The sequence below is a fragment of the Patagioenas fasciata genome, chromosome 11 (genome assembly GCF_037038585.1).
Source record: "Patagioenas fasciata isolate bPatFas1 chromosome 11, bPatFas1.hap1, whole genome shotgun sequence".
Taxonomy (NCBI): Eukaryota; Metazoa; Chordata; class Aves; order Columbiformes; family Columbidae; genus Patagioenas; species Patagioenas fasciata.
Window position 1 is genome coordinate 25,356,713 of NC_092530.1, and position 22,629 is coordinate 25,379,341.

Sequence of the window (22,629 nt, forward strand, 5' to 3'; positions counted from 1 at the left end):
CCGTATCTCCTGCAGAAGCCCATTGCCCACACGCGGCTGGATCGAGCTGTAATGTTCTGGTTTCTGATCCCTTCCAGGGAGGCCTGTGGAGCTGCAAACTCAGAGTTCACTGATGTTTCAAAGGCACTTTTGTTACTGCTCATCTCTTCTGCAAGTACGGTAGTTGAACAGAGCAACACCATGAAGGAAACTGATCCCAGATAACCCTCTCTTTCTTTTCTTTAAATAATGATTGATAAAAGGGAACAACTTTTTCATATATTCAGATTTGAGCTTTACATCTCAGTGGTCATACCTGAAGTTTAAAAAAAAAAACCCCAAAACATGCAACACAATTTTGGTGCCATAGGCATGAGAACGGTTCCATATACAAGGTGACAAAATCCAATATGCCACTCAATATAATATTTTATTTTAGAATGAGTGATGATGTCTCAGAGATTTTTTATAAATAAGTTGGTACATAGTTTCATTTCTCTCATCTTGAAAATTACCGAACTATCTATCCTCTGAATAGCCTCATATAAACTTCCACAGCATGCAGTCATCATTTAAATACCACACTGAAAAGATCTCAGTTCCCGTTCATTTATATCACTTTTCATATACTTTGACTTCAGCTTTCAGAGTTAGAATCTTCAAGCGTTTTTAAATGTATGTAAGAATATAGCCCTGTTTGACTTCTGAGAATGGAGAAATCTACGAGCAATCAAGAGTACTATTTTGGCTATTGCCTTCTTTTCTTAGTCCTAGGGGTAATTTTCTGCACAAGTTCATTGTTCTCAATCAGGTACTATAAAGCGGACACTTAAATCAAATGGTCTTTGGTGCAGGGGACAAGTTGGTTTTCCTCCACTTTGGCTCATTAATGGCTTTTAACCTTCAACACAGAAATGGCTTTGAATTTTACTATAAGCTGCTTCTCACTGACCCTTTTGATTGCTGAGGTTTTAAAGAATACAACCAGAACCACTGCAGACCACATAATAAATAAACCCAACATAATAAAGGTAACCGGGTCTTTCGGAAGTTTGCAAGGGCTCCAGGAGATGAGCAGTTGATTCCTTCAAGCTGAGCAGAGAAGCATGAAACAAACTTGGAAGACATGTAAGAAGGAACATGTCCCATTTTAACATGATTTAATACTGGGACTGACAAGCAGTTTTAACAGCAAAGAGGAAGATCCTTTAATGGAGGAAAGCCTCAAATCTGGAGTGATCTGGAGGCACCAATTATTGTAAGTGATGACAATTTTAGATGTCTACACATGCCAGAATGTAGTTCCTATTTTAAAGCACTATAAACAATCTATTGTAACTGAGTGGAACAACAACATTCCATTGATTCTTTAGCAAATAAACTTAAGAAAACTCTTAGAAAAAGCAAGTAGAAAGCTTGCTACTAGCTCTACTGATAAACTTATTAGTTTTCACTCTATGCAAAGGAAATGGAACAATATTAAGGTGAATGAATTTAGGTGTAGATCAAAAAAATGAAGGATTATGCTGCCAGGGAGTGAAGGATTATCATCACTTACCTCCCTCATCCAGAAGCTTCCCACTCAGGGGCTGGGATGTATCTGAAGAGTAACATGTAATGGAAATTTGTAGCATTAAATTAACTGCAGCTGATTGGAAGCACCTGATGGAGAAGAGGTGAGAATACCTGCTGTTTTAGAAGTGTGAATAGGATAATCCCCAAATCTGACTTTTTCGTCTTCTGCTCTGACATTAACTATTACGGTTAAAATTTGCCTGAACACTGGAGAAAATACTATAATAGTCAGTTACAATAAGCTATTGGAGAGTAGTTTTGCAGACCAATACAAAGAAAAACTGCTCAAGTTATGGTTTTTAACTGAGACCACAGCCTCACGACTGACACCAGGAGTCAAATAACCAGGCAATACACTTGGTATCAAAAGGAGATCCAGGTTTTGGTTGATGAGCAGTGGCACAGCCCAAGCACACCTATCACCTCCTCAGTACGCTAGCAAAATATGTAAGTCAAGGCTCCAAAAACCAAAATCTTACCTAGTAAGTGTGTACTCCCTGAGTCCTGAATGCAGGTTCATGGCGGAAAAAGTACCTATGCATCCACGCAATCGTTTATCTCGACCAATCTTCCACGTTACAAACAGTGGGCTGTGTTAGGGAAGAAAAAAAGACATGATCACAGAAGCAATATTGACAGTCGGTGGGAAATTTCAGCAACAGTGCCCTTCCATTTCGGGCAGAGGGGGCCAAATCTCTAGAATAACTGTATCTAGCAGGCCGCAGTATTTAGAAATGTCCTTTGTGATTGTTTTGGCTGTACTAGAAATGTGGCTCATGTGATATAATAGAAAATAAGATTAATGGAATAGTTAATGGACAGATTTAAACTGCTTGGTAATATATGACGTGCTCAGTGTCCCTCAATGTTACCCATTAACCTTCTCCTATAAATAGGAAAAGCCTCAGACATCTGTATGTAAGCAACCCTTTACAGAAGGGAAAAACACCCGTCACACCGGCCACCCCTCCACTAGAACACAAACACTTTGATCCTTAACACTTGCTGACAAGGAACTATCAGAAACCCTTGGAAGACAAGACAATTTAGGAACACTCTCCAAACTTAAAGAACTGCCTGGGGCAAGGATATTTTCCCCATGAATCAAGAACCTCAAAAACGTCCAGGAGCGGAACAAAATCTCTAGTAAGTTGAACATGTCTCAGTTATACGAGTGTGACAAAGAAATGCTTCTACCAAACAGCTTTGTGCCAATCTATATGCTAAGTTAACAAGAAGAGACAAACCGTACAGCTTTTGGGGACCAAGGTTTTCCCTGCAGTTTGAGGGCATCGCATCAACACACAAGAAACAGAAAACTACACGAACTTGAATTTCTCAAGGGAGTGCACGTGGCTCCTGGATACCCAGTACTCTCAGTTCTAACAAACATTTATATTCCTCAGATGAACAGGGATATACAGAGAAGAAAAAGCATCTAAAATCTACTATTTTTCCAGAAATTAGACAAATCAAAGTGGATGACACAGACAACAGTGCACTTTGCCTTACTGTTGGGTTTAATTAATAATAATAATTTAATAAAAGGCATTTTAGTAAAAGAACTTGACACGGGGTATTCTTCATCACCAATAGGTGCACTTTTCTGCAGAACAAGCAGCCCCACGCCACCCAAACAGGGAGCAGCTCCTTGTTAAATCCCAAAACATATCTGGTGCTCATTTTCGCAGAAAGTCATAGGCCCTTCAGATATAAATACGGATGATTCTTGGGATGCAGACCACAGCCACGTTGCTCTGCAGCTGGCAAGGTGCATCTCTGCCCTTTAACGCACCTGCAAGCGCCACACGGGCACTGGAGGAAGCACAATGGTTCCTCCACAAAGCTCTGGGACCAGGCGTTGTTACCTGCAGCTGTGGACACACGGACAAACCGTCACGCTGCATTGGTCTTGGGGTTTTTTTCATAGTGTCTGTACTATATAGTCCATAGCCGTTGCTATGATGATTGAGATGTCTAAGATGCGGTCACCCACCCCAGGCCAGCACCTGAGAAGTGGGACATTACAAAGCAAACATTATTACCACAGAGAATCAGAATCATTTCAGTTGGAAGAGAAACCCTCGGGATCATTGAGTCCAACCATAACTTGACCTACTCCAGCACTAAACCATGTCCCTGAGAACCTCGACTAAATGCCTTTTAAACCCCTCCAGGGATGGTGACTTTAAGGAGGGAAGGAGATCCAGAAACACAGATGCAGTCAAAAATTCACAAAATGTCAAGCTAAGGTGGTTGCATTAAAAAAGTAATAATTTTCCTCTGTTACTACTATCAGCTGCAAATAATGAGCAGATTTACAACAGCGCACTGTAAGATTAACGATGCTCCACTGCAAGACAACCTTTGATAACCATGCCTGAAGGCTCAGTAAAAATACAACCTGCAAGTTTGTGTTCTGTGAACCTCCCTTTCTAGCTACGTTAAAGACTCTTCAAATGTACTAAGGCCAAGAGCTTTATTGTACGAGCAGCTGAGCCACTGCACAACTGCATGGATCAGTGCACAGCGTAACAGAGGTGGATGTAGCTGTGCGGGTGCATATATCATGCATATAACATACATAGGTATGCGGGGAGGGTTGGATTCTCAAGGAAGAGCCCCTGTTCCTTGTCTCCTTGCAGCCCGTTCGCTTTGCCTGCTGTGGCACAGGACGTTCCCCCTGTGACAGCAGAAGGATGCTCCACAGCCTCTGCAGCGGCGCCCCCACCACTCCAAACCTTCCCAAACCTGAGCATGTTCCCCCTCATTTCACTGAACTGGCCAAGTTGCTTCTTTCAATGATGATGAATAGAAGAGGAAGCTGAAGCCATATCTTTCTTTTGGATATCCTTTTATTTCTTTTTGCCCTACCCTCCCATCTCCCTTTTTTGTTGTTCGATAAAAACTGAAGAGCATAAAGCCAGAAGAGACTATTACCTAACATTTAGTAGAATGCAGCAAGTGGTATTTTACTAACATTTTCATGAAAGGTATCCCAGTTCCCCTAAATGTTATCAACAAAATGATTAGATCGCAATGGCACTGACAACACTCTCTCTCCTTGCACAAAAACAAGCCTGACTATGATTCAAATTGGACTCCAGGATTATACTCTTGACCTTTATATTTGGATGATGAGATTTATTAGCTGTAATACACTTAGTGGAGGGCTATAATTCAGGGATGCATATACACATTTACTTTCTCATCAAAACTGAATTCCTTCTAGGATGCATCATTACTGCTACTTTAAAAGGACAACGGAAGAAAACATCCAAAGACCGTTGCTGAATGTCAAACAGATTAGTGAAACTTTTGCATATGCTTTGAAGGTCCTTGTCAATGAGTACTGATAGAAAAAAAGTAAAGGTTATGTACAAACATACCGTCAAGACAGAATTTAAACCTCTATCTATTGGCTAAATGAACCACCACTGGTATCCAGCCATGCCATACAGCACCAAATCTGCCTAAAGATGTTCTTCCAGCTTCTGTATTCCCCCACATTTGCCTCTCTGTTCCCCAGGAGTCACTGAAGGTGTCAGCGTGTCTACACAGAAGATATAAGCCTGCTGAACAGAATTACTTTTCTTAATTACCATCACACATGATGTCAAAGCGTCACAGGGATCAAAGGTTCAGGGCAGTCAGTGACCCAAGAGGATTCTGACTCTCAAAAATAAAGCTGAAACAGTTGCTGCTATCATAAGGAATAATTATATTCTGTAGTTCTCCTCATAAGCAATCCACATCCTTCATCTTAAAAATTACTCAAAATAATGGGGACACCATTCCCCCCAATGAAAAGATAGAAGGTGCCTCAAAACTTCACTGAAGTTCAAAACCTCTGGAAAAGTTCCGATTTCCTGCTGAAATGTTTTCCCAGCCAGCTTGTACCCAGCCATTCCCGTGCCAACATTGTCCTCTGGTTTAAATAGTTCTTTTTCCCCTCCCGGTTATTATTCCCCAAAGTATTTATAGAAAGAATTCACAAGCCTCTCCAGACCTCACTTTGCTGAGGTAAATGGGTTGTGTTCGTTCAGTTTCCGCTCAAAGAGGATCTTTCCAGTCTGACCATGACAGCTCTTCTCTGCAGCTTTTTCCAGTTTAAATTCACCTTCTTGAACATCAGTGTCCACAACCATCTGTGGAATTACAGAGGTGGGTCTCACACCTGCATTAATGCTTCCATCTCTGAACTACAAACACTGACTGCTACATTTTAGGATTAATTCTTGCACCCTAATATAAAGTCCAAGTCCGCCATTCAGAATTTTACAGAGCATTTCTAGTCTTACGCTAAGCAAAGACAATAGAAAACTCATAGAACCTAGACAAGCTATGCAAAGAATTGGTTTATTTCTAGTGATGCTCTTCTGCTTTTTATTGGCATCCTTGGTTTCAGCTGCTTGCCTCTATTCTCCAAGCCTGCAATGCTTCTCTTGTCTATTAAAGCCAATAAGCCACAAATAAACTTGCCATCTAACATAACTGCAAATCTGAGATCTGAGGCTAAGTGCCAAACTGCACAGATATCCACGTCAAGAACAGCTAAGTAAATAGGTACATTTTCAACCTGAAAAAGAATCCTGATCTTCATCCGTTATCTGTTTTTCTTAGAATAAAAAGGAAGGATTTTTTTGAACAACACATTGTTAGATCTAAAACGAAAGTTTATACCTCCAGGCACTTGAAAGAAAACAGAAGAGAAGATAAAATCTTCAGTAAAAAGCAGAAGAGGCAGCAGATGCGATGCTAGGAGTCCAACGACATACAGCAAGAACGCAGATACACATCGCAGGCTGCAGACGAGCCCTCTTTTTGCCTAAGAAGTTTGAACCCACGCATCCCACAGGAGCGGGAGAGCGGATCGGGGTGGAACGCGTGCAGCTTTCTGACCCTGGCTCCCTCTCGATGTAGTATGAAAGCTAAGGTGGGTTTGGTTGGTTGGCATTTTTCTGTTTCTTTTGTTTGGTTTTGTTTTGTTTGTTTTTTAAATTCACCAAAGCAGGTGCTGAGCTTCCCTGGGAGGGCCTCTAACAATCAGCTTCAGATAGTTCTCTTACTCAGTTTAGGGTGAAGCATCTTATTAAACAGGAAAGCAGCTCCAAGCTTGGGAATGAGCCCTCTTGAACCAAGAGACTTGGAAATTTGCTTGTCTGACGGGTTATCCAGCTTCTCATCGTGGAGCCAGGAACCTCTGACAGACTCTGCTGGTAGTGTTAACAACAACAGAACATCCCAAACACTCAGTTCCTGAAAGCTGGTGGTAAATCACAGAATGGTTTGGGTTGAAGGGACCTTCCCAGCCCCCCCAGCATCCCACCTGCCATAGCAGGGACATTTTCACCAGCTCAGGTTGCTCAGAGCCCCCTCCAGCCTGGCCTGGGATGTCTCCACCACATCTCACAGGTATCATTCTCCCACTAACCATGCAGAGCAGAGTGTGTACGACGTGTTTCAAACTGTACAGAAGCAGAAGAAGGGACCAAATCCAAATCCCCAGAAGCATCTGTAAACACCTTAATCATTCTTCTTTCATAAGGGCCTGTATTTTGTGATTTTTCATTTGTTTGTGAGCCAGACACTGAAAAAATATTTCCAAGCAACCTGAAGACTATAAATTTTCCACCCAGTCACTGCCGTTTATGGAAAAGTCTTGCCCAGCTCTAACCTAAATAGTAGGCAATTGTTTCGGTTATTTGCCATAGAGGTTGTCAGGCACTACTCCACAAAAACCAGCTGATCACGTCTATTGTTTTTCCCTATGCTCAGTTGCAAAACCAAATTAAAGAGACAGTTGCAACACAGTAAGAGTTTAATACTGCTGCCTTAGATACAATCGCTGTCGTCAAAAGGGGCATACATACATATATACATACATAGTCTGTCTCCTTGACAGGCTGCTGCGATACACGCATGTGTCCAACACCCTGACCACTGACCTTAATGGCTGGCCAGCAAACGTGTGGCTGAAGCACGGGTCACCCGATCAGAGCGCTGCCCCGCAAGTCACTTCAGCTCCTATTACACCATTTTCATTAATGAAGAAACTAGGACAGCCCTGTACTTTACTGGAGCATTTATCTGTTACAACTTCTGGAGAGCCGGAGCACTTAACATGAAGGTCACGAGATATAAACCTATATTAACATTGGCAGAAAGTATCAAAACACTCATACACCATGCTTACCAGTGCCTTAAGCATGTTTCTTATTAAACCTTTACAATCAAAAGTCACCTAAAACAATTATCGACCTGCTTGCTATACATTACTGAAAATATTTAGACTGAAAGCAAAAGCGTGCAAGCTACCTTAGTAATGAGCTATCGCAGTAAGAGTCAGCAGCCCCACAACTTACACTGACATCATGGAGAAAGCATTGGTAAAAATATCTTAATGTAAAGTAGCACTGGATACAAGCTGCCTTTTATTCATCAGCATATTTAATTATAAAGTGTGGGGGTTCTTTAAGCTGGGGCGAGGGGGAGAAGGCAAGAACTATGAATATATTTGTGTTTTTCTGGTACCGTCAGAAGCAGTTTCTCTTCCTTGTGATGGATAGGGAAGAAGAGAAAGGGGAGGAAGGTGGGAAGAACAGGGGAAGGATGGGTAACAAACCAGGAATATTCCTCTGCTTTCATAAGATGAGAGAGAACTTTCTTGGTTTCACTTCAAGGCTTCTAAGTAGTAAACAAACTTGTAGGACTTTGAAAAGGCTTAAACTTGATGAACTGATAGATAAAATTATATTTAGACATACCTCTTAATTATAGTTATTTAACCTACCATCTTTTATATCCAGAGACGGAAAGAAAGTCTCTACAGCCCTAATGTCACCCGACACCCGGGGCTGCAGGATCAGACACTGGGAAAAGTCGCACACTCATCCCTTCAGAAGACCCGAGTGCTCCTGAGGATTTCCAAGGCACAACGCGCCCAGAAAGGACTTCAAACAAGCACAGCACCAACAGCAGTTCTTATTTTCTTGTTTTACACAGGTGAATGAGCTGTTGTTCCTACATTCTAGAAATACAAACATTTATACTTCTTGACATAAAGCTTTATCTTATTTGGGATCATTGTACACCTTTGAATAATGTTAAAACCTCACGCCATACTGTCTCAAACTAGAAGCATCTGGATAAAGAGAAATTACAGCTTATCCTCAGAGCAACGTGCAATGCCAGCCTTACCAAGCCGCGTGGAGCTCAGCCTCCCGCTAACTTCGGTAAACTCCAGGCTGCGGCACTTCCAGATGTCACAATTCAGTGAGCTAATACACATTACTCAATACAAGAGAACACAGCTCAGTAACGAAGGAGGCGCGAACACGTACACCGATGGCTTTATCAGGGGCATCTACGCACCGAGGTGCAGGATGGAGGCAGATATGTTGAAAGTCTTCTAGTTTGTGATGAAAAGGGAAACTTGATGGATGATACTATGGAGCTGGTCAACAACAACAAATCTGGTGAGTGCTTTTCTGCAACAGTTGTACGAGCACACAACGTGGTGCAAGGACATTTTAGTTGAACAGATATGTTCTGGAAAAAAAGCTGGTAAAACACAAGAAAGTCAAGACAAGCGATTGTGAATCTCCAAAGAGGAATAAGGGAGAATGACACCACCACCACCCCCGTATTCCCACTTTATAAAGATGGAATTAGATAAATGTAGACATTAATTAATGCATAAGATTTTTCTGGAAGACAACAAAAGCAAGAAAATGAAGCAAAAGTCAGTAGCTCCGCACAGGAAAGGAAATTTCCTCACAGGAAATGGACACAAATGCAAACAAAGAGTAACGCTCACAGTAACAGATCCACCTGGAGAAATCGGAAATAAATCCAGTTATTGAAAAGACAGACAGAAAAAACAACAAAGCACAAGAAAGAGGCAAAACGAAGACAATCAGTTTGCAACATGAGAGATGGATATTCATGATTATAAAGGAAAAACAACTATCGTGTGAGAAGAAAGAGAAAGACATGGAAACTCTTGGCCAGTTACTTGGCTCGAGAGACTTGGGGGGGACACAAACTGTAAAATGTGCGATTTAAAAAAATCCCAATGGTAAGAAATATGAATGGTGGGACTGTGTGCCTGGGAGGACGAACATCACCATCACCAGCGTCTCCTCAAACGCCTCCAAAACCAGGGCACTGCCAGCAATACTGTAAATGTATTTGAATCTGCCCTTTAACAGGAGAGGAGACCAAATGGCCTCCTGATGTTTACTGCAGATCCGCTTTCTGATTTGGTATGATGCAATGTTAGAGAACAAAGGGACAATTCACACACAAAACTGGCTGTTAAACTGGGGAAGAGACAGTTGTCACTATAAACCTCCAGGACTGGGAAAAAATCTGATAGAAACCACATTCATCTCACACTTCTGCACGCTGCCTTCTGTGTAGCAGCATTACACAAACTGAGAAAAAGAGATACATAACATGAACCAGATCCTAAAGATCAGAAAACATTCATTTGATTGCTTCCAGGAGTGGAAGATGCACAGTTCCAGTGAGGTTCAAGGTGCCATTCAACATTTGAGTGTGGGAGCCCTTTCTGAATCAAGAAGAGAAGGCGGTTTCTTCAGCAACTTATCTACAAGTTCAAAGTGGGCTCTGAAGTGAAAATGTGAAGCAGCACATGGATGGTAGTCCTCCTATTCTGAAAGGCAATATAAAGAGCCTTTTGGGGGTAGGGTAAATATATATATTTTTTTCTAGTATTAGCTCACCTTAGAAACTTTAGTCCTTCAGCCTAGTTAGCCTAGATGGAAACAAAAAGCTAGTTTCCCCACTACGGTTCCACTTAACACATTTGGACATGATTTAAAAAGCACTACTTGCTTGACTACTTTTACACAATCAGAAAAAGAATTAGCTACTAAGTGTCTGAAATACATTACCCTGCCTGTGTTCAATTACACACATATACACAAACTGCCCCCCCATATACTGGGATAATGACTTCATCTAGCAACATTCATAAAGACTGGAGTACGTCTGAAAATGACACAGATTACCCCAAACAGCAGGAAATTTATTCTGTGATAATGTTCTTCCTTGTGGGAGATATGCTGAGATTCTTAAAACCACTTTATATTGCATTAGTCCTTCAGCACATTTAGTCGATGATGCCAATAGATGATGATCCAAAGACAATCACCACAATCTACTGGCTTTAGAAGCTGGAAGCAAGAGCTTCAAGTTTTCTATTCAAATACTACATAATTCCTGAAAAAGTTATTAAATACTTCCGAGGGCACAGCATATTCTTTCAGTCATTCTTAGGACTAAATCAAACGAGCAACTCTTGCAAATACCGTATTTCAGAAACAAGCATTTAGAGATTTCTTTCTTTACTGATATAACAGACTTGGTATATGTGGTAGTTTTCCTGAAATGGCTACAGGCCTCACAACCAAAGCCTGAGCTGCTAGGTGTGAGTTTGTTTGCAAGTTCTGCTTATCTAAGCAGCTAATCTTAAGGAAGGTCAGAAAGCAGCTACTATTTTAAGAAAATCTAGTTTAAACAACAACATAATCGGGGTTAAAAATAAGAAGACTGCTTACTCGTAGGTCATTTTCTAAAGTGAACCTACGACACCTTAATTAAGATTGCATTCAAGATATTAAAAATCATTTAAAAATGGACATAACTTCAGAAATACAGCCAGATGATGTGGTTGTTCATTCAACCGCAGGAGTGGGGCTGCTGTTCTTGTATACGAGATTATGAGCTGATGCAGTATGGGCAGCATTCCAGAAAAGAGAAGGTGAAAGTAACAATTTATAAGGCGAGGATGACAACTTTTCGGGTAGGACACTCAGTTCGGCACTAGGTTGTATTTACAAAGTGGTTCTCTTGCACCTCTCCCTCCAACTCCCACAAGACAATCCATAAACTTTGTGAAACAAATTGAGTTTCTATGACATATGTTCTTAAGTTCGCTGTTCACTTTGCTAAAATAAATATTTACATGTAACAAGATCCAGAACTACTCAGAAATCACACAAGTTGGTTATGTAGGCTTATTTAGCACTGCTAAAAAAAGATGTGAATGTTTACAGTTCCTCAGAGAAACACAATCCACAGTAAAGTTACATTCTACACAAGGAGAGAATCACAGCTCAGGACAAAAGCGCTTCTACCCCCTTTTATACTCAAAGACAGTGCTGCCAGCCCACAAGAGTGTTTGAAACCAACCAGAAGGATCTGTAGCAGGACTGAACTGCACTTTTGAGAAACAACATCTGAAATGGCACCGTCCTCTTCCTCAAATTCCCACAATGACGACCTCAGCTGGGTACAGATTGGGTTTGTGTGAGGGGTTGATCTGTCACACCGCGGAGTGTGCAAACCCGGCCAAGGAGACACACCGGTTCATCAGCTCGTTCTGCTTCACATTACAGCACTCCAACACGTCCCAGCCGCACTTCTTGTCGCCACAAGCTCCAAGATCACCCAGCTGGTTTATATCTCAATCAGCAGATAGCAGGTTCATACATCTGGAGAGCTCTTAAATCATTAAGTTAAATTACGTCATCTAGAATCAGGTATCTCCAAAACATCAATCCCTGGGGTTGTACCTCAGCCACGAAAGCCAGTTGTGTTTCCAAGACATTAAGATCAAGTTTAAGTGAGGGTACAGGCACGGCCATATTTTTAAATTAAGAATTTTTTTAATTTTATATATATATATATTTTTTAAGAATAATTTTTAAAAATCAAACCTTAAAACTATTTCACCCATACAGCTGCAGAGACAGCTTTCCAAGTATGACCCGAGTATTAGCCAATGCAGGATCACAAGGTTATTCCACCACCTTGGCCGCTCATCTTAGCAACGGCAGCATGAACACGGCCCTCACGTTTACTATTTCTTGTCAGAATCACGCATGCAACACAGAAACCATTAGTCATTCCAAATTTAAAATATTCCCTGCAATGATGAAGAACAGTGGCACAAAGCTGCCACCCACACAAAAGAGAGAGGGGAGGACATGATTTGGGAGATAAGGAAGAAAAAAGGAAGGAGAAGTAAAATGGAAAATTCATAGTTCCTCCGGAAGACCGGGGAAATGAGGGAACAGTGGGGAAAGAGAAGAGCTTTTTCATCTTCCTCTGAACAACAAGTAGAATGGGTCTGGTAGTCTAAAATAATAAAAGCTAACAAAGTAAAAAGGAACTAGCAGAACAGGACAAGGGGTCACATCCTCTTTACAGCACAGCAATTGGGATGCCAAGGCTCCTCACCAGGGTATTATCACAGCACTTTCTGTGATCATGCACACCATGATCCCCTGCTCTTCCATATTTACCTCTCACTAGTCGGTTTAGCCGTCTATCTTGTAAACTTTTGCTAATCCTATCCAAGCCCTGGCCAGCGAAGTAAACACACAAACGTGCTCCTCAAAACCAAAATCTATTTCCACACCAAAAGTCACTGAAGACAATAAACAATCAGCTTTAATTCTTTTAAAAGGCTTATTGTTTTCTATTCTTTCCACACAAGGTGGCTCGGAGGCTCTGGGCACAGGGCTGGAGGGAGCGATGCAGTTGCAGACAGACCCCGCTCAGCTTATCGGAGCTGCCCAGCGCCAGCCGTGCGAGAGCAGATAGGATGGCTCTGCCCTCAGCCTAGCTGATTCTGGCTCTTCTTAAGCACTAGATCAGGAATTGCTGAACCGGACACCCTTTTATAACAAAGCCACTACCATATAACACCCCTCTGATCGGCACTGCCAGCCTCACACAATTTGAGACGTGACAAGCTGTTACAGAATGGGAATATATGACCAAAAAATCACAATTTGTTCAATGAACACTACAGAAATAGAGCAGTAAGAGGCACTGTGGACACTGCTCAAGGTAAAGGTGATGAAAGCAGGTGTGAGTTTGGGTTCCCCGGCTCTCGTTTCTTACCAAGAAGGGGAGCCATCCAACCCACAGGTTTCCAGATGGAGAAGCCACAGAAGCCCATCTGCACACAGCTCCTTATGGCAAATAGTAGGGCACTTGTGTCCTCTATGCTAAATAACCTCGGTAGACACAAATTTAAAAACCAGTTGTTTATTTGGGAACTGACAGCTCAAGTGTCTATTCCTGCCTCCATCAGACTCTGCACTCATTACACCCCAAAATTCATTCTTCCATGCATTGTGCTCATTTCTGTATTTCATGTGGTTTTTATCTTTTGTTTCCCTTCCCATCTCCTTTTCAATTTCTGATCTCCCTTCATCTTTTTCATACTTAATCTAGGTCTCTTTGTGACCAGCTTTTCAAAAGGAGGGAAAATAAAGTAATACTCAAGATATTGCACACCACATGCCCATTACAAGTCATTGAGGGCTGCGGCCTTTCTCCCTAAACGGGTCACTATTTGCTTCCATAAATTCTTGAAACCTCATTTTGATTAAAACCTCTGGAGTATTCAGTATGTTCCCAAAAAGCCAGTATAAAGTTCTGAGAAAGTGGATTTTGATTTTTGGAATGCAAACATGAAGACTTAACTCCTGTTATCAACACAATGCTCAGTCTCTCAGGATAGAACACGTGTTTATTAAACACATCCAGGGTAAGGACTGTACCTCTATGCTTTAATGTCAAAAGCAACCAAGAACGAGTGTCAACATATTCTAGGTTATTAAGACACCATAACATTAACATTTATTAAAACTATATAACAATATGTATATTTACATTATAAAACTGTTCACATTTATGCTCTGACCTACTTAAGCGAATTATATTTCCCTAATTGCACGATTATGAAACAGAGCAGAAAAATCAGACTTTATGAAGTTGATAAATCAATACGGTGTTATTACAGATTATAAACTACGGAGTTTGCACTCACCTGACTATGACTTTCTATGAGGCATATTTAAATATCTCTAAGAAATACAATTTTGTTTCCCAATACCTTTAGTATTAGTCATACATAATACTCCTTTTAATTAACTCAAACTAACTTCAGATTATACATTGAAATTATCGGTTTGTTAACAAAAACCATTCACAAATCCTATGAAAGCAAAGCCAGTATTTTCTCCCTGGCTATTCCTACCTTTCTCATACCCCAGAAGACATAAAATGATTCCATGTTCCCTTTTGTAGCAGGAAACAGGAAAATACTGTATTTGATCCAATAAATAGTTTGCATCAAGTAACTCTGGCTACATTTCAAGTGTTTTGAACCAGCCAGGTCCCGGCCACAACCTCCCCACCCCATTTTCATTCTAAGAAAGGGAGCAACTTAAAACCACATGCTGCTCCCATATCTACAGATGAGCTCAAAACCCATGTACCCCATGTTCAAGTGTAGTCAGATTAACAAGCATGTTCCAATTATCAAGTGTTCAAATTACAAAGCACTCAAAAGGACTGGCACTACTTATCCGAACGCAGCAACACTACACAATCTCCTCTAAGGGAAGACCAAATAGTCTTGAATTAGATATACTAACGTCAAAGAAAAACATTTGAAAGGATGCAACAGTCACCTTAAAAACATACAATCAGAAGCTGTGCAAATCAAAATTGAAACCATTTCAGTACCAAAGAGCTCACATATAGTCTATGATCATTCTACTTACAAACTGGAATTGATACAAAATACTTCCAGTGAAAGCATCTTCCTTTGAATAGCAATCAATGCACTGAAAGGATTCAGTAGAACCCTTTCCTAAAATTCCATGAAGTAAAATATATCCAAACCCAAATATTTTAAAAACACCACATCCAAAATCTTTCCTTGGAAGTCACCAGCAAGAACGCAGCGATCACTGGTCTGGAGGCACCAGTGTCACGTTTCCCCTTCCATCACCAGCAGGACGGTTCAGGCGTTAAATCAGTTTTCAAAGCTGACAGCGAAAACCTTTCTCTAGGCACTGAAAGTCTGGAAGTTCGGTGCTACAGCATCATTTCCATTCTTCTAAGAGAGCGAGCGATTCCCTGCTCACACATCATTGTTGCATATTAACTACAAACCAAGAGCCAGAGAATATTGTTTTGCATAGATTTCAGACAGCAGCTTCACACACAACTCCTACCTTCGGAGTCTACACAGGCTGCCTTAAAAGAAGGTCTGTTCTCATTGCCAACAAAGAGACTGAATCCTTCCTTCTGATTATTTGACAGTTTTATGCGAACTGCCAGCAACCATTAGCAAAAGGGATTTTCATAATTTTGTTCTTGTTGTTCTGCTGAAATATTACCCGAAGCAGTTAATCAAGACACCAGTGAAAAGCAGTAGCTATTAAAAGATCACACAAAATTTTATTAGAGCTATAACTGGGATTCTCATGCGACAAACGAATCATAAGCTACGTTTTAATGAATTTCAGCTAACTGCGAAACACATTGCTCTTCCAAAATATCAGATGAACGAGTGGAAGCAGGCAGAAATGTATGCAACTTAATGAAATTCGCACACTTTATACATACAAGACACCAGATATACAGTCATCAAGGCATCCATTTGGACCTTTAAAATGCCTTTTGCTAGTTGCCAAATGCACAACGCATGCTAAGACATGAGCACCTACAGGCACACAAACAGCTGAACGAAAAAGTTATGCCAATAAATGAAAATCTTCCAAGCCTGTGAGAAAGGAACATAAAGGAGTTTTCTGCTGAAGTGGAAATTAGTTCAAAGGAACGAGAAGTATTTAAAGAAAGATAAGAAACTGGAACTACACACGCTTTTTTAATAGCAGTAACATGTTACAAAACTTCTATGCCAAGGTGTCAGCTGACAGGAGAGGCTGCAATTCATTCAGAACTATTCCTTTAAATATCATTGATCCTTCTTCACGTTAAACTACGTGTTCTAAAGTTCCACTGCGTAATAGAAGCTTGCAAGAGACCTGAAAGACTGGGAACTATGGAGTAACAATTACATTAGAGAACACTGAAATATTTTTTAAAATGCGTAACTTTGAAAATGTCATAAACATTCTATTACTTCAGTACTGGTTTTAAAAAGCTTATGATAATGTTGCAAGACAAGTTAAAAAACAAGCCTCAGCAGAATATGAATTTGTCCTCTAATTCAGACTTCACTAACGCTACAGCTGGAATGAATTAATCTTTTGGATCACAAGAATTGCTGTTGAATCAATGCACTCTAGATTGCACTATTTGTATAGAACTAGCCGTGTAATTTAACCAATGAGACAACGGTTCAAAGGCAAACTAAATACAGTACTGGCACTAGAGCCAAATGGAATTGATATTTTTGTCACAGAGAAGACATACTAAAGACAGCACTTTTAAGACTGATAAAGATAATTCAAAATCAAGGAGTTCTGGTTTGAAAGCAATGTCTGCTACCGAGACTGTATACTCGTAAGACAGACAGACATGTGTCAGTCTGCACAGATATAAAATACAGAGATATCAGGCCTTCAGATGAACAAGATGATCTCTCAATATCTTTCCAGCCCTTAAATCACAATTGACTCCAGAGATGGCTGAGGAACAGTGAAGCTCCAAGTTGTTGCTTAAATAAAAACAGCCTCACCCAACCTTCCCATCCCCAGCCAGATAGCCTGGAACAAACCCACGTGACTGGGGAACTGCTCTGGTTAAAACATCTCTCCTTTCTGCCAGTTTAACTTAGACCAAGCTTGTTTCTCTGTGCAGGAGCACATGCAGGGACGTCAGCTCAAAAAGAGGGGAAAAGGCAAAAGGGACAGTGAAAAAGGGCAAGGATGATGACTGCTTACATCTGCACTCCAGGAGAAGAAATGCACACAGCCCAGCTTAAACAAAAAGGAACAGCACTAAGATTTTAAAAGATAATTACTTTTATTAGGCCAGCCTATATTGCTGGAAAAAGCAGAGTAGCTTTCAGACACACGGCTGCTTTAGCAACTTAGGCAAAGCACAAAACTGCTCCTAATGTAAATATAATCACGCTGGCCTTGGAACAAGAAAAGCACTTGGCATTTAGGCAACAGAGAAGTGTGGCAGGACAGGCCAGATGACCCGTCACCATTTCCTTTGGAAGAGGGATAAATGGCAGTGAGTGGCAGACTGAGGCAGTTATACATACAGCCAGGGTCTCTACTTGAGGCTCTAATTATTTTTACACAGCAGACAAACCTTGGTTATTCTCAGGCGTTTTCTGAGCAAGTTACTGGTTACTACATGCTGTCACTAGCCATACAGCTAGACAAGCAATAAACATAAAGGCCCCAGCTCCAGTATAGGGAATTACTGGAGGATACAGCAGCATCTTCACAAGCTGCCCCTGTTCTTACGTTCTTGCAGCAGTATCTGCCATTGGCCACCCCTGGGAGACAACATACAGTGGATCATCATCTGGGACATCAGTTCTTTCACTGTCTCTTATCAAACACAAGTTCACACAGATACAGAAATGCCAACTCCAATACAGTAATTTCTCATCCAAAAAATGCACTTACATTGAAGACTGACAAGTTTAGGGTTATGCTTTCATTACAAGGGAACAAATCTAAAAAGTTTAAAAACAAACAAACCAACCAACCACAAAACACCACCCCGTATGAACATCACTGCAGATTTATAATCAACAACTAGCAATGCCACGGAAAAAAGGCATTTTCGTATCGGCTACTTGTTTTCTTATCCGTGCCTCATTGTCTCTTTTGCCATCTCAAGCTTTCCTGTGGTCATAATTGGGTCAGAGCAAATATCTTAGGCACAATTCACCCTCCAGTTGATAATACTGCATCTTGTTGATCCTTGTTGGAGCAGACAGACCTGAAGATGAGGAAGGAGCACTAGGGGACCGGGATGACTTCACTGACACACAGCTGTACCAGTGGCACCTGACCAGCAGCTGGCACATCGCCCAGCAGATGCAAAGGCAGCAACCACACAGCGCAGCCACACTGACTGCGTGGTGATTCAGCAGAGAAAACAGCAGTGGATACACCGCGGTGTATGAAAACACAGGTTGGGTGCTCTGGAGAGTAAGCTCAAGTCACTGAAGAAGACTTAAATTCAGGATTTTCACAGAGTTATTTTCTGAAATGCTTCCAGTTCCACACACGAGGTCTGAGAGGGAAGCAGGTGATACAGAGGGAAAGGATTCAGACATGATGGGAACAGGACGAACTTGTCAGGCACGGACATTAGTCACATCGGAATCAGTCAGACCGGCATGTTACCCCGAGTTCTAGAACTTCCCAACACTTCCAGACTACTGCTAGAAACTTCACAAGTAGCCCATGGGAAGCCCAAATGCTTGGCCTCACCTGACACCTTTAAAGTCAGAAGCATCTCCAAGACTTGGTGGAAGGAGGACAAATCAGTACAGTGTGATGCTCAGAGGCTACCAGCTTAATCCGCAATTCCAACAGGAACGACAACAGGCAGGTGGGGAATGGCACTGCACGCGAAAGACACATAACATCTAATGGCATAAACTATTACAGGGGAAGAGAAAGCCAATGAACTTCTTATGGTAGAAGTTGCATAATCAAGTAATAAAGATGTAGCACCAACCGCACTAGCAGTTCAGGGAGATTATAAAGTTGCAAATTTAGGAAAGGTAAGAACAGTGGGTAACTAAAATCCCATGATATAAAGTGGACCCTGTGTCTCATCAGAATGACATGGGAGAATTTCCCCCCCCAAGTAACAACTCCTTCTATGACCTACATGAAAATAAGTCATTTTGGTGTGGTTTTCAGTGGTACAGAACACCCAGTTAAAGGGAAAGCCACTCTGTGTGTGCAATGCAATTATATTTCAGCATTGTAGTTGAATACAGCAGGCCATAAAAATATTTGGCACATGGATAATGAATTTTAAGTGTAAAAATCCTGAAGTAATTCATAATCCTCCCGACCCACTTCCCCTCAAAGAAACTCAGACAAACATAACCCTAAAAATATCAATGCAAAAAGCAAAAAGATTGCAACAGCTTGGAGGCTGTTAAACATAAAACCACCAACCCCCCCAAAAGACAAAATTCTGTATTAAAAAACAAAGAATAAAACACAAACAGAGGTAAAACATTCACCACCTTAGAAGAGAAAACAAAAGTAGTCAAAATAATATCTGAGCCCCGGCAACCAAAGCCTCCATCCTGCATGACTGAGTGGGGAAGTTAAGGAGGGCATCAGACAGGTCAGCTTGGAAGAGCAGCAAACTCGCCTCATGACAACAGAAGAGATTATAAAGCAACAGGGTAGGAGAAAAGTAAACAGCAAATATAGAACAAAAATATTTGGGTAGCACCTTGCAAAGTTACTCAACTACATCAAAAGCAGGAAACCAACTAGAAAAACCAGTGGGATCTCTTTCAGCCCAAGCTGAAAAAGCTCACTCACCACTGTTCCCAGTCTCTACTGGTGAAGCAGCTGGGGAAGACTTGCACACCTATCTTTATAGTCTATAGGAGAGAGGGACTAGGTCAGTTGGAATGAAGTACAGACGAAGCATTAGGCTGAACGCACAAGTTAGACACCGTTCACCCAGACTGGGCATTTACAGCACAGGTCCAAACCAGTCCCTGATGGGCAACAGGCTGTCAGTGCAACCTGGTGAGCACAAAACACCCGGCAGAGACTGGTGCTACAGAGAAACAAATGTGATTTCCATCCCTGCAAAGTAACAGCGGGTCAGATCACTGGGCACATGGACAACCATGGTCTGTCTCCTGTCAAAGGAAATCCTACCAGGAGCACAATTCTTCCCCCAGCTGGTACCAGCTTACAGAGCCCTCTGAACGTGGGGAGTGAGCTGTTGGATCCGCTGAATATGTGGGTTGAACACCGGATAGTCTTACAGAAGGGATCAATCAGGATTATTCTGGAAAAAACTTGTAAGTGTAATCTTCAGCCACCCAAAAGGGGCTCAAGACTGTGTGACAGCCTCACGTTCCTCTGCTACACACTGCGGGTTCCCGGCAGACTTCACCACCTTAAAACTGCAATGCACAGGTTTCCTGTACATTGCAATGTTTTCAACTACGTGCTTAAAAGCACCAAGACACACCTAGAGGAACTCAGGAGGGGAAAAAAAATTCCCATAACCTTGTTTAGGCTTATATTCCAGCCTGTAAGCTTTGTTCTGGTGACTGGGGAATTGGATGTAGGGCAAACAACAGGCAACACTGCAAACAGCAGATACACAAAAGCAAGTTTGTCATATGCGGTTGCTTTTCCTTCCACAGCTTCTGGATGTACTCGCAGGCACCAATCTACCCACCGATGGTGTCAAAAGCTGGAAAAAGTCATTGAGGTGAGCCCACAAGAAAAAAATCAGGTTGAAACTCAAGTATTTCTCTCCACTGGTACTTTTAGCACTGCTAGAGACAATAGCAGGCTACTGGTCTCAACAGGAGAGCGATTATATTCTCAGAGCAGAAAACAAATCCAGGTCAAAGCAACTTAAACTGCAGTTCTTGGCAGCCCAAAATCAATAATGGCTGGTTGCAAGGGTCCCATCTCTTCCCAGAGTGCACAGAAGACCCGATCCCTTTGGCCAGCTCCAGCGTTCAGCGTGCCGGAAGACTCAGCAAAAACACTCCTACAACTCAGCGAAAAATATAATGTAACAAAAAGCAGCAGAGTATCTGCTGCTGACTTATCAAGCAGAAACAGCACAGCAAGCATCCCCTGATCAATGCAAGTCCCACAAGTGGGGGTGTGGGGCACACACACGAGCTGGATGCGTGTGTCACGGACACGCAGTCTCACCCTAAAGTTGCATTGAACTCACATCGCTTCCCCAAACCAGGAGACTATTGCCGCACCATTAATTGTGTCTGCAATACATTCAGTACATGAGTGAAGTCACATTGTGAAACTACAGTCCAGTTCTATAATGTCATTCAAGTGCCTCGCGTAAGACAGTCAGCTACTCAACACTAACAATACTAAAGGAAAACAAAATTGTGGAAGACCCAGAATTAACCTCAGGCAGAGAGATGACAATGTTTCCACAACAAAGCTTAGACATTTCGTTCTAAAATTACATATTCTCTCAAACACCACACGTGATACAAACAGTCTCTGCTAACGATGTACAGAACACCTTCACTAAGAGCCCTTTGAATGTCAAAACTCAACTTCAAAACCCATCTCATCAGCCTGGCAACACCGGAAAATAACCAGGGTGCATTTTAATCCTGATGCATTAAAACCTGTGCGTCCATGTTTTGGTTTGTTTTGCTTCACTAGATAGATACTATTTTATGAAAGCAGAAAGCTGACTACATTTTCAAATTAACTTTGCAAATTACACAGCATTTCTGAAGCTCTCTAACACAAAACTACAACTACACAAACTATACATAGCCTTTCAAAAGTAGCGCCAGAGTTCTCTATACATACTGTATGCTACAACTCCGTCACAAAAATTCGTCGAATAAAATTGCTAGTTTTGTCAAAGATAGCTATTTGGTATACCACCAAAAGGACCCCAACAACTCACTATCCATCAGCAGATCCCACACAACCATAATTCAATCGTTATTCTGGTAATTAACTGAAATAAGACTTCTGTGGACCAAATCACTGACCTAAAGGGCGATATTATTTTGTTGTTATTAAATCCGTATACTGGTTAGTCAATGAAGTTTCTAAAGGCCAAACCACTGAATACGTATCTTTATTTGAGAAGACTAGAGATTCAATCATCCTACTATTTTTAAAATCAACACACTGATGATGGTAAAGGGCTTTTAACTGAAGCGTGGATTTACATCCGTGGCCTTGTTCAGGTACAGCACCATACACGTGAGCAGGAGGCAGTGCGTCTCACCTCAGGTCACCTCATGGGGTGACGCCAAACTCAGCATCGGTTCCAGTTTCAGCTCCTTAGAGGCTGCCACTCCCTGGGGAAACCTCAACTGGAATGAGGGGAAACAGAAGAACCATCATGCAAAAACATCAATAAACATTATCATGTTATCAGCTGTGGAAGCTATAATCACCTTACTATCTCACTTTGCTGGTTTGGCTTGGGTTTTGTTTGTTTGTGGGTTTTTAAAGAAACAAACACATGCCACACAAACAAACACGCACAAAAACAACCCAGCCTCGCCCCACACAACAG

At 41.5% G+C, this 22,629-nt stretch overlaps 1 protein-coding gene across 2 annotated transcripts in view; it reads right to left on the reverse strand.

Annotated features, from left to right (window-relative positions):
* The window catches only part of AMMECR1 (AMMECR nuclear protein 1), a 90,100-nt gene that overhangs the window by 31,938 nt on the left and 35,533 nt on the right, over positions 1–22,629 (reverse strand). The window contains exon 3 of one of the 2 annotated variants that reach the window (XM_065846572.2): positions 2,034–2,144. The exons of the other annotated variant lie outside the window; for it this stretch is intronic. Within the exon in view, the coding sequence (XP_065702644.2) occupies positions 2,034–2,144 (111 nt within the window). The remainder of the gene's footprint in view (positions 1–2,033; positions 2,145–22,629) is intronic. 2 annotated transcript variants of the gene reach the window in all.